Below are 12,587 nucleotides of genomic sequence, written 5' to 3'. Positions count from 1 at the left end.
AAATAATAATAATAATAATAATAATAATAATAATAATAATAGTTAACAAGAAGGAAAAGTCTTGCCAGATTGTAGATTTTGCCGTTCCAGCAGACCACAGAGTGAAGACCACAGAGACTGAGAAACGGAGCAAATACACAGAACTGGCCAGAGAGCTCAAAGGGATCTGGAAAATGGTAAAGTAAAGATAACACCACTAATAGTAGGGGCGCTAGGAACGATACTGAAAAACTTTGAAAAAAGAATGGGAGAGATTGGAATCAGAGGGATTGCCGAGAAGATACAACAGATTTCAAAAATGAAAACTGCAGAAATATTAAGGAAAATCCTTAAATCTGGAGACTACTACCACACATAAACTACACACAAATTGGACACAGAAACGCCTACAGATGCATAACACAAAGGAATATCGCATAGAATCATGAAAACTGAAACTGTATGATTGTAAGATACCCCCCCCCGTCGCTTTTTTTTTAGTGTCACCATGAATGGGCACCACACCAAATAATGAGGGTCAAGAAGGATGGAAAGATCAAGGAGAGAAAGCACTATCAAGGCCTCCACTGGCTGAGTGCAAAGAGAACTGGGACCTTGGGTAGGCTGATTGCCACCAAGTCCCAGTGGAGAACAATGGTCGCTGCCAACAAGAAATCAATGGTAAGCAGCTGTTGTGATAACGCAAATTCTTTTACAAAAGTTATCAGAAGAGGTGGAGAATACTGGAAGTCTGATGAGACTTGTCACTCAGACTGCAGGGAACATCATGTTATTCTCAAAGAGCAATCTTTGATGATGGCTTGTGTGACTACTCATAGTGAGTTGTTGTTGTTGTTGTTGTTGTTGTTGTTGTTGTTGTTAATAATAATAATAATAATAATAATAATAACAACAACAACAACAACAACAACTAGGAACAGTCCCAAAGAACTTGGGAAAAAACTTGGAGAAATCAGAATCAAATGGAAGATTGAGACTCTATAACAGACGGTAATGCTGAAAACAACTGAAATCTTAAGAAAACCCTCAACTGTGGAAAGTAATCAATGTTAGGTAAATGCCAGGCAATGCCGGATAGAAGCTTTAATTGTTTGTTATCTTTCTATCTGTCTATCTAGCAGAGTAAACAACAGTTTCAATCATGGGAAACAATAAGTTGAGCAAGCATTGCAGGTGCAGAAAGGGTCAAAGGGTAATGTTGTGACAGGTATCAAACTTGGGTGACTGATCAAGTTGCACCGGAAAGTATGCAAATGGGAACCGAAAGTGACGTGTCACGGATTCTAGTTTGAATAAGCTGAATTTAGTTTAGTGAGTTGGTTTTGAGACACTAAAGAAGCAAGACAGGTTAAACAGGTCTCCCCATAAGGGGGCGATGGTCTACAAATGGATGCAGAGAAACACCACAAGTCCAAGATCAACAATTTCACTCCATGCTGTGGAAGACGAGAGGCCAGGGAGTGAAATAAACCAATATATAAAAACATACATGATCTTGTGTCTGTCTTGCATGCGATTTGTTATAGTAGAACCAAGATTCCCAAGACGTTAGCGAATTCCCCAGGCAGCAACCAAAAGACAGAAGGTGACACAGTAACAGGTATGTTGTTATAAATATACTATGAATTATATGTAATACGCACACACACACACCCATGATCGCTAGATGAGTCATGGGCTGTGAAGACATTTAGGACACAAAAACAATAGTCTGTTAAACACACCATTAAATAAGCAATTAGATACGCTCAGTTAGATAACACGCACATAAATATAACAATCAATATGAGTTAGAAACGTTAACCGGCCATATGGAAACTGCAACAGAAATAAAACAAAAAGATGGAGGTGGCTATTACATGGAACCAAGAAAACTGAAACTGCAAAATTATAACTTCCCTCAATAAAAACAAAAAAATCATGAAGTGTCAAGGAGAATGGAAAACTGATGAGCGGAAAGCACTAACCATATCTTCACTGGAAGAGTGCAGAGAAAACTGAGGCCTTGGAGAGTTTTTTTGCCGCCCAAACCCCAAGGAATACAAATAGCTGATGCCAGCGAGAAATCAATGTTAAGTGGCTGTTGTGATAATATATATATATATATATATATATATATATATGTTTTTTTATTTTTTTATTACCGTTTTATCTGTTCGGTTACATATGTTTCAGATGTTGGACCATGTTTATGATCTAACAGCCTCGTCCGACCTTACAGAAATATATATATATATATATATATATATATATATATATATATATATATATATATATATATGTTGTGAGTTTTTTATAACTTTAAAACTCTATGAAAAAAAAAATTAGTTTTAAGTCTTTATTTTTTTTATTTTTGAAAATTCCTTTTCTTGTAAGTCAATCATTCTTTTTGTAATTACTGTATTTGTTACCTCCCAGGAATTTACACTAGTCTTAATATTTTTGTAGGGATCATCAATTGTTTACCATAAAAATCTGTTTAAGGTATTTGAAAACAAAATACTATTTTATCTAATGGCTCCCCAATTAGTGTTGATAAAATAAGATATATACTTACTTATAAACAGAATAAGGTGGTGCTGGAATTGGAAGATTTCCTTGAGTATGATGCGGGTAATTAAATTCTGTAATATAGTTATGAGTGCAACCTGCCACACCACAGATGTCACAAATCTGTGTTACTGAATGAGGTACAGGCCTATGACTTTTACTGGAGTGTAACTCAGAGTTCCTTTTTACAATTTTGGGAATGGAAGAATAATTTTGTCTTTGTGTTGTGTTGGAATGTAAATAGGATGAAGGAATTCTGTAAGGACTGTGAGTATGAGAAGGATGTAAGATTCTTTGACCATTTAAACCGGTGTCATCTTGAAAATGACTTTGATGAGGACCTGAAACAAATTCTGGGGTAGACTTATAATAATCGGCAGATTGATCTAATACATGGTACTGTCTATGGTCAAAATGGTTCCTGGGAATGTTATGATCTATTGGCATTTGTGGAATGTCTTGGACGGATCTTGCAGGGGCTAAAAATTCCATTCTGTTATTTTGATTTGGTAAGTACAAGGAAGAATTTGATCGGTGTTCTGGTTCTGATAATACTGAAGACTTTTGAGGTGGAATTCTTTGGAATGACGTTTTATGCGAGGCAGGGGAATGGTAATCCAGAACGGTGACTGAAATATTCTCTAATGAGTTTAAGGCAGCATTAGAATTGGCAGTGCTTTGAGAATGAGAACCAGAAATATTACTGTTAATTTCTCTGTAAGGACCTGCAAGAAGAGGAGGGTCATTTCTGTGGAATTCTTCAAGTGAAGACCTTACAGTTGTTTGGTATTGTGGTTCCTGAGAAGTGTCATTGTGGTAAACATCTGGAGAAGATGAAAACAATATTGGATTTGAAGACGATGGTAAGCCGATGCCAGAAGACGGGATTCCTCCAAAATGTTCTTTGCTTTTTACATCTGATGGGATTCTGACGTTTTTCCAAGGGATTCCATTGTTAAATCTTGCCTTGAGAGACTCAATTTCAAGTTGAAGGTTTTTCAACTTTTCTCTAAAACAGAAGATAATAATAATAATAATAATAATAATAATAATAATAATAATGATAATAATGATAATAATAATAATAATGCCAGCGAGAAATCAATGGTGATAGGCTGTTGCGATAACGCAAATTTATTTGCAAATGCTATCGAAGGTGTTTGAGAGTGCTGGACATCTGAGGAAACTTGTTGTCACTCAGCTTCCAGGGAACACTACAGGTTTTCAGACAGGTTTTCAGTGGGAGGTCACTGATGACCTGTTTGAAAGCTCCTTATGAGCCAAGAATAATAATCCAACAACTTCATTTTCCTTTTTTGTAATTTTTGTTTTCTTATTTTTGATTAAAAAAAATATTATTTTGATTATTCAACTATTATTCTCATTATTATTTCACAACGTTTCAAACGATATAAACTCCAACCTTTTTTCAGGTGCATCCATTCAAATGTAGGAATCTACATGTCGAACTGAGAAACCTTTTCAAATTTTGAACTGAACCTTTTATTCAATCCGTGAGGGTAGATTGTTCTTGTTTTATCAGTTATGATCGAGTAGAAGTGTTAGTTATTACGCTATTCTTAATTAGTATTGAATATGGAAACATGGTGATGCACATTTAAAATCAAAGGTGTGCACACACGCACATTCCAGATGGATTTTGATCTACATTCTTGTGCCCCATAAAAATGACCGAAATTGTAATTGTCACGAAAACAAAGAACTGTTTACATTCCTGGCCAGGAGTTATGAATTGTGCAATGCAAAATAGAAAAGAAGATTGTAATACCTTAATATTTACATTTCCATGAATGTCGATTGATGTCTATGTAAGAGATAACATAAACAACAGAAGAGAGAAGAGAGCAAACACAGCAGTGAGCATGATTGACATCTTGCCATTTCTCCATTGTTGAACCACATACTAAACAACCCTATACAACTAACGTCTCTCACTCTCTCTTTGTTGTTGGCCAAAAAGTTTAATTGTAAATAAAACTTATATGTTGATAAATTCATCTCTGTTGATTTTGAGAATATCAACAAAAGAATTGTCAGGTGTATGTATGATGTTAGCAAGCATTTGAAAAGTGCAAGCTACAAAATTATATATACATTCAACAATGCAACATAAGTATCGCTTGCAGTAAAGATTAAAATTTAAAATAGTGTTGGGAAAATTAACCCTAACCCTAACTCGACTAAACTTAGGCTGATTAATCGAAATCAGGAATTGCAAAAATCAGAATTTTTGGGGATCCGAAAATTACCCAAAAATAAAACAACAACTGTGTAGCTAAATATTTAAGGATTTAAAAAGAATCAAAATCATGTATATACAACAGTATCAGCATCGGAAAAATGTTGGAATCATCCCATTACTAACTTTAACCTACAGAAGACTGTGATTTAGAATTAATTCTGACTCGGTGCCATTAACTGTTGCACAATGGGTTCATAAAATAACAACTAAAATGAGAATAGTAGTTTGAATAGTCAAAATTAAACAAATTATCAATCACCATCTAAAAAATTCTGAAAAATAAAAAAAATCATATATTGACAAATAAGCTCCACAGAAAGTTTGCCATCGGACGAATTTATCAAGCTAATTGCAAAATTTGAAATTCTACCATCATTTTTATTAGGAAATGTTATTTTCACATATACATATATAACTGCTCGAATCCATTGGTTGTTCATATATATTTAAAATATTTACGCCCTTCTCCATCCATTCCACATGTAACTTCAGTTTAATTTAAAACACATCTTAAGATTTTCCATTCAACTTAGAGAGACTATCCGCTATTCTTATGTTCCCAAAACGATTAGATAGAAAAGTAGTATATTTGTGTTTTTTATTACACGTACATTTTGTGATTATGCTATAGATCTTTTTTAATATTCTAATGCTGTGCTGGCTCAGGAATTATAGAATGATATACCATGCATGAGAGCCAAATTATCTCTCCGAAATTATACTAACCAATGAGAAAACGCACTTTTCAACTTTCGAAAAACAAAATTTTATAAAGAGCAGCGAATTTTTTGTTTTAATTTATTTTTATATTATTAAAGTGTAAACATTTTGTTTATTATACTATTAAGTGGTTATTAATATTATTATTTCTTTAAAAAAAAAAAAAAAATATATATATATATATATATATATATATATATATATATATGAGAGAGAGAGAGAGAGAGAGAGAGAGGGAAAGAGAGAGCGAGATTAATGTTAAATGCCAAAAATTCTTACTTATTTGAAGATTTCGATCCAAATGATTTTTCACCCATCGATTTTGTTTTCTGAAAATCCAAACTCATCGATCTTTGCCGTTGTTGATTTTCATCGCTTCTATCGATGCTTGAATTGTTGCTTTTCGATCTTTCTTTTTGTTCTGTAAAGGAATTTGTTTGCAGACTCTTTGGCTCAAATTTCTGATCTGTGTTGTCACCTAAAAATAGGATAAATTCAAGCGTGTATATATATAATAAACAGTTAATAAAATATGTTAAAAAACACTTTGAAATGAGTTAAAAACATATTTAATCTGAAAAGGAAACACTAGATAAATAGATAGTCCTTAATCCGCGGAGTTTCAAAGAAATACTTTCCTTCTCATCAGAGGGTAGGAATTAGCAAAATGCAGGATCGGATTTTGCATGCAGAAGTATTTGATGAAACAACAAGTAAGTCAAAGATCTTACTTGAAAACAAAAAAAAGTGAAGCAGAGGGAATATAGTGAAGAAAAAGGTGATTACACATGAATGGAAAGTCTGCTGGAAAATAAAAAAATCCAGTGACGATAAAATCCAAATGTAAAACTTCAAGAAAGTTAAAAGAATTTCCATTTGTACAAGTAAAATCCAAGGAAATCCCGTAATTGGAAGAAAATGGTCCATAATAATCCAAAGGCAGAAATCCATGGAATAATTCACAAAAATGTGTACAAGGAAAAAAGAAAAGATTCCAATAATATTAATAAAAGAAAAATAAGATATGCTTTTCACTCTACTTCCGAGACATAAATATAAATAAAAAAGATCAGGGAAGAGAAAAAGGAGAAAAAAAAATGATGATAAAGTTAAATATAAAGTATAAAATAAAGGGAAAAAAAGTCAAAATGACCCAGACAGGAAAGGTTAAAGGCGCAAAAAATATATAGGGCAAAATAATATAGGTCAACTGAAATGTGCAGGTCATCACTTAAAAAAAATGGCAGCAAGAGTTGTTAGACGAAACTAAATGGAAAATAAATAAATAGGAAATAAAGAATAAATAAAGAATAAATAAATAAATAAATAATAAAAATAAAAATAAAATATAAAATATAAAATGAAATAAAATAAAAATAAAAATAAAAATAAAAAACTAATCTGCAAATTCAAGACAAAGCAAAAAAAAAAAAAAAAGTAAATGCATATAGTAAAATATAAGTAAATAAACATACAAGATATGAAAGTGTGGGTAGATTGATAAAATTAGATAGATATGAAAGTTTAAAGAATAAAGCAGAAAATGCAAATAAATAACCGGCCATGCAAAGAAGAGATAAAGAATTAAAATAAAGGATTATTAAATCATAAAGTATTAAGAAGTATGTAGAAAAACGATAAAGTTAAAGAAAAAATTTTTTATATCTATATAAAGGGTAAAAGTAATAACTATGTAATTTCAAAATTGCCATAATTAAATTTGGACTTATGTTTACAGAAAGAGATCAGTTCATTTTTAGAATTTATTATATTGTTACTTTGAGGGGAAGTAATTATAGTTATAGCTTCGGTTGTGCAGAGGCGACATGACTTAGAGCCTGGAGTATAAGACTTAACTTTTTTATGATAGTCCATTTGATTGAGAAGGAGGTATTGTTAGAGTTTTTTAATTAAAGTGGTTAGAGAAGTTCCTTGGTTATTATTAGAATTATGGTTGTTAAAAGAAGAAATGTGGTTTGATATTCTTTTCTTAATTAATGTTGACGTAGCGCACATATATGTATGTACTTTATTAAAAGCTCGAGATTTATATATATATATATATATATATATATATATATATATATATATATATATCATCACGAAAACAAAATCAAGCACTTAAAAAATCCGACATAATAACAACTTAGTTATAAAGGAAGCAGAAAAAGGTAGTGCAGTGGTTATCATGAATAAGAACTACTATAAAACACACATTTTAGAATCACTAGGGAACGAAAATTATTACAAACCAATTAGCTCTAACATAGACGACACAACTATATCTAAAATCACAAAACTCTGTGCAACATACAATAGTACATTAACTAAAAAAGAAAAAAACTTCCTTACAAACTTCACAACAAAAACAAACATCTTTTATGGACTACCCAAAATACACAAATCTAACCAGGTAAGACATGCCATCAACATACAAAAGTCAGAGTACATAAGCACCCCAAACCCCAATGACCTCACATTCAGACCTATAGTAGCAGGAGTATCATGCCCAACAAGCAGACTTAGCAACCTAATAGATATATTATTACAGCTCTTCACCAATCTAGTCAGAAGTTATGTAAGAGATGACACACACTTCCTTAGCTCCCTACCACAAACAGTAGACGATGGGACAATACTAGCCACATTCGATGTTAGCAGCCTATATAGTAATATCCCACACAACCTAGGAAAAGAAGCTATCTCATATTGGATTGACAAACATACACAGACTTTACACCCTAGATTCACTAAACAATTCGTGATTGACAGCATTGACATAATCCTCAATAACAACTCCTTCCAATTCAATAATGACAACTACATCCAAATACTAGGCACAGCAATGGGTACTAAAATGGCACCAACATATGGCACCTTTACACTCACCTTCCTAGAAGAGAACCTTTATGAAAGGATAGAGCAAAAATATGGGCACAATATAAAAACACTCTTCATAAAATCTTGGAAAAGATACCTAGACGACTGCTTTATCCTCTGGAGGACCACATGGGGGGAGATATCAGAGAACTCCACACTTTGCTACAAAATCTACACCCAAAAATAAACTTCGCACTAGAACAAAGCTCCACAGAACTACCTTTCCTAGACATCCTATTAACAATAAAAAACAACAGCACAATTACAGACATCTACCACAAACCCCACGACACTCAACAATATCTCCACTTCAAAAGCCACCATCCTAAAACCTGCCTAAAATCAATACCCTACTCCCTAGCACGTAGAGTCTGCACCATAGTAACAGACAGACACCTCCGTTCGACTAGACTGAATGAACTACAAATAACACTGCGGAAAAGAGGATATCCACTACCACTAATACAGAAAGGTATTGAACTGGCTGAAAAAATTCCAATAGACCAACTAAGAATCCCAAAAGAACACAACAAAGAACAAATTTTAGCATACGTCTCAACACACAACACAAACAATCCAGAACTATTTACACAGATAACAAAAAACCTTATTCTTCTCAATCAGAACGACAAACTAAACAACATATTTAAAACAACAAAAATAATAAAAAGCAAACGCCAACCCAAAAACTTAAAACACATCCTAACTTCCTCAAAACTCATTCCACACACTACAAAAGGGGTTACAAAATGCAACAAACCGCAATGTGGAGTATGTGACATAATAATAGAAGGAAACACATACACATTCAAAAACCTAACACAAACATTCAAAATAAAAAAGGATCTAAATTGCACCTCCAGAAATGTAGTATATGCACTAAGATGCACAGCATGCGACAAATCCTATATAGGCACCACCAAAAATTTCAGCAATAGAATGGCCTTACATAAGAGCAACATCAAAATTGCAGATAAGAGACATCTCTATGTTTCAAAACACGTACACACATGCAGTGGAAACAGCTTCAAAATAATGCCAATCTTCCAAGCAGACAATTATTTTTATTTACTTACACAGGAAAAAAATTTCATAACAAGATTCACTCCCAAACTAAACAGAGCCTAATATCAACACACAAAAACATAAAATGCAAGGCACACTCGCATGCACGTACATATACATATACACACCCACACATAAATCAGAACCGACACATCAAAACACACACACACACACACACACACACACACACACACACACACACACACACACACACACACACACACACACACATAACACTCCTGTCTCTAATACAACACATTGAACAATACCAACCCTACTTTACCTCGAAACCAACAACACTAGGAAACACCTAGAACCATAGTGTAGTATCTGTTCCAACACCTCGCCCCCGCCCTCAGTCAGTGGAGGAGAAATCCTTCATGACTGAGATAACTGTCGTCCTTCCTCCCATACCTATACCCCTCCAAGTGCCCCCTCCCCTCTCGGGAACAAGACTTTCCCCACACTAGGAACCAATCCTGGATCTGGCCATACCCACATCAGAAGACAAATAAATAGAAATATTAAAAAAAAAAACCTTTGTATATTTATAAATACACCTCTTTATTTAAACAAACATAATATTAAGAATGCCCGAACAGTCTAGGACTGAAACAAAAAATCACAATACTAAAATCTAAGAATCCAAAAAATAAATATCAAAATTGAATGAAAACACCCCTACCCTTATTTCAGAGGAGCTGGTCCGCCCCCCCCCTCTTCACACACACACACATTAGTAACGACCTTAGATCACAGTTGCCTTCCTAGGGAAGCAAATAACTTTATAATACTATAAAACAGAACACACATTCTTCAAACCAATACAAGAAAACACACACACACGCACACATACACACCCTATGCACCCAGTTGACCAAATACCAACAGGCCCCTCACCTCCACTCAAGTAAGAGTAAAAAAGGAAAAAAATGAGAAAAAACAAAGAAAGATAAATAGAAACACAAGCAGAGAGAGAGAGAGAGAGAGAGAGAGAGAGAGAGAGAGAGAGAGAGAGAGAGAAACATAAGACAGCAGTGACCACAGTCCAGCCCAACGAACCAGTAATAAAAATTGAACATACGAATGAAAAGTAGAATCATTCACACATGTTTCTACCGCTCGGAAACATTTCAAATGAACTACGAAAATGTTCTTTTACATTTTAAACACAGCTTGAGTATATTCTAAATATCTTACAGTTTAAATACTTTCTGAAGAGGCGCTTCACAGAACGTCTGAAACGCGTTAAAAACGATTTCAATGATTTAAAAACATTATTACAATGATCTACACATAATTTTCAATGAAAAACCAAAACACGGAATAATAAAATAATGTTAAAAAATACACATTGTTGGTGACCCCGCCTTTATTTAAAATATATATATATATATATATATATATATATATATATATATATATATATATATATATATATATATATATAGTTAACATTGATATAGTCGCGGTTAATGTTGGCTGTGTGGTTTGTTCCTTGGTAATGGAGTCAGAAATGGCTTTGTGGCCAGGTTCCAATCTCCTGACCAGCTGTAATCATAATTCCCTCACTGATGATTCTCAAAAGAATGAAATACTAGCGCCTGTAGGTATTTAAAAATTATTATAGCAATATATATATATATATATATATATATATATATATATATATATATATATAGAGAGAGAGAGAGAGAGAGAGAGAGAGAGAGAGAGAGAGACTTGAGTATTTTATAAAAACAAAGAAAACAAAAAAGAAAAAAATAGTGAAATTGAAATTCCTAAGTATACAGGGTGTTTCAAAAGTCTTGGGAACATAACGATTTTTAATAACTCAAAAACTATTAGGAGTTAAAAAATGAAATTGGTACCGTTGGAAAGGTTAAAGTTTCAAGTTTTGTGGGGAATCTTCAAACTTGCTCAATATGAGCACCATTCGTCACACGGCAGACATCTAGTCGATAGTCCATTTCCTGCCAAACGCGTTCCAGCATCTTGACGTCAATGGTTCCCACAACTGCCGTTATTTGTTATTCGTTCGTAAATATCTCTTGGAAGGGGCGGCACATAGACTTGTTGCTTGACAAAGCCCCAAAGGAAAAAGTCACACGGGGTAAGATCTGGAGACCTAGGAGGCCAGGGCACGAGAACGTCATCACCTCGCCCAGATCTCCCAATCCATCTACCAGGCAGTCTTGTGTTAAGAAACTGCCTTACTCTAAGTCTCCAGTGTGGTGGTGCACCATCTTGTTGAAAAATGAAGTCATCAGGTTCTGCTTCTTCCAACTGAGCCATTAACCAGTCTTCCATCATGTTGAGATAGGATTCACCAGTGATAGTTGCCTCTTCAAAGAAGAACGGTCCATAGACACCTTTCTTGGAAATTGCACAAAACACGTTCACTTTTGGTGAATCTCGCTCGTGCTCAAGAATTTCATGAGGATTCTCAGTACCCCATATGCGAGTGCTATGCTTGTTAACTTTGCCATTCAGATGGAAGGTCGCCTCATCGCTAAAAACAAGCCGGTCATCAAAGCCGTTATCTTCCAACTTCTCTTGCATTGCAATGCAAAAGTCACGGCGAAGTGGCTTATCAGTGTCCTTCAACTTTTGGACCAACTTGAGCTTGTAAGGTACCATTTGCAGTCGTTTACTTAAGACACGCCAGACAGTTGCTGGAGCAAGCTGAAGTTCCCTGCTGGCTCTTCTCACTGATTAACGGGGGCTCCGCTGAAAGGCTGCCCGGACTTGCTCAACTGCAGCTTCTGAAGTTGAAGGGCGACCTGTTCGCTTACTTGGGCACAAACACCCATCTTTCACAAATTTAGCATGCCATCTGACAATGGGTTTCCTTTCAGGGACTTCTTTTTTAAATTTCCTGCGAAATGCACGCTGAACACATGTCCACGATTCAGTCTTTGCAAATTGGAGGACGCAAAACGCCTTGTCTTGTTTAGAGAACGCCATTACTGCACATGGAAAGATAAGACGAAAATCATTAGTATGACCAAAAACTTGATTAAGCAAGCTTTAAAATGACACCAGTTTCATTTTTCTACCTGGAATAGTTCATGAGATATACGAATTTGTAATGTTCCCAAGACTTTTG

At 34.3% G+C, this 12,587-nt stretch overlaps 1 protein-coding gene across 1 annotated transcript in view; it reads right to left on the bottom strand.

Moving 5' to 3' along the window:
* The window catches only part of LOC145286212 (uncharacterized), a 101,433-nt gene that overhangs the window by 5,715 nt on the left and 83,131 nt on the right, over positions 1–12,587 (bottom strand). Inside the window, exons 13-14 of the mRNA XM_080135013.1 lie at positions 5,813–6,011; positions 2,558–3,559 (exon numbers count right to left, since the gene is read on the bottom strand). Of these exons, the coding sequence (XP_079991139.1) occupies positions 2,558–3,559; positions 5,813–6,011 (1,201 nt within the window). The remainder of the gene's footprint in view (positions 1–2,557; positions 3,560–5,812; positions 6,012–12,587) is intronic.

The sequence above is a fragment of the Euprymna scolopes genome, chromosome 10, assembly GCF_053919585.1.
Source record: "Euprymna scolopes isolate OS-2025 chromosome 10, ASM5391958v1, whole genome shotgun sequence".
NCBI classification, from domain to species: domain Eukaryota; kingdom Metazoa; phylum Mollusca; class Cephalopoda; order Sepiida; family Sepiolidae; genus Euprymna; species Euprymna scolopes.
This window is presented reverse-complemented; position numbering and strand designations above follow the sequence as displayed.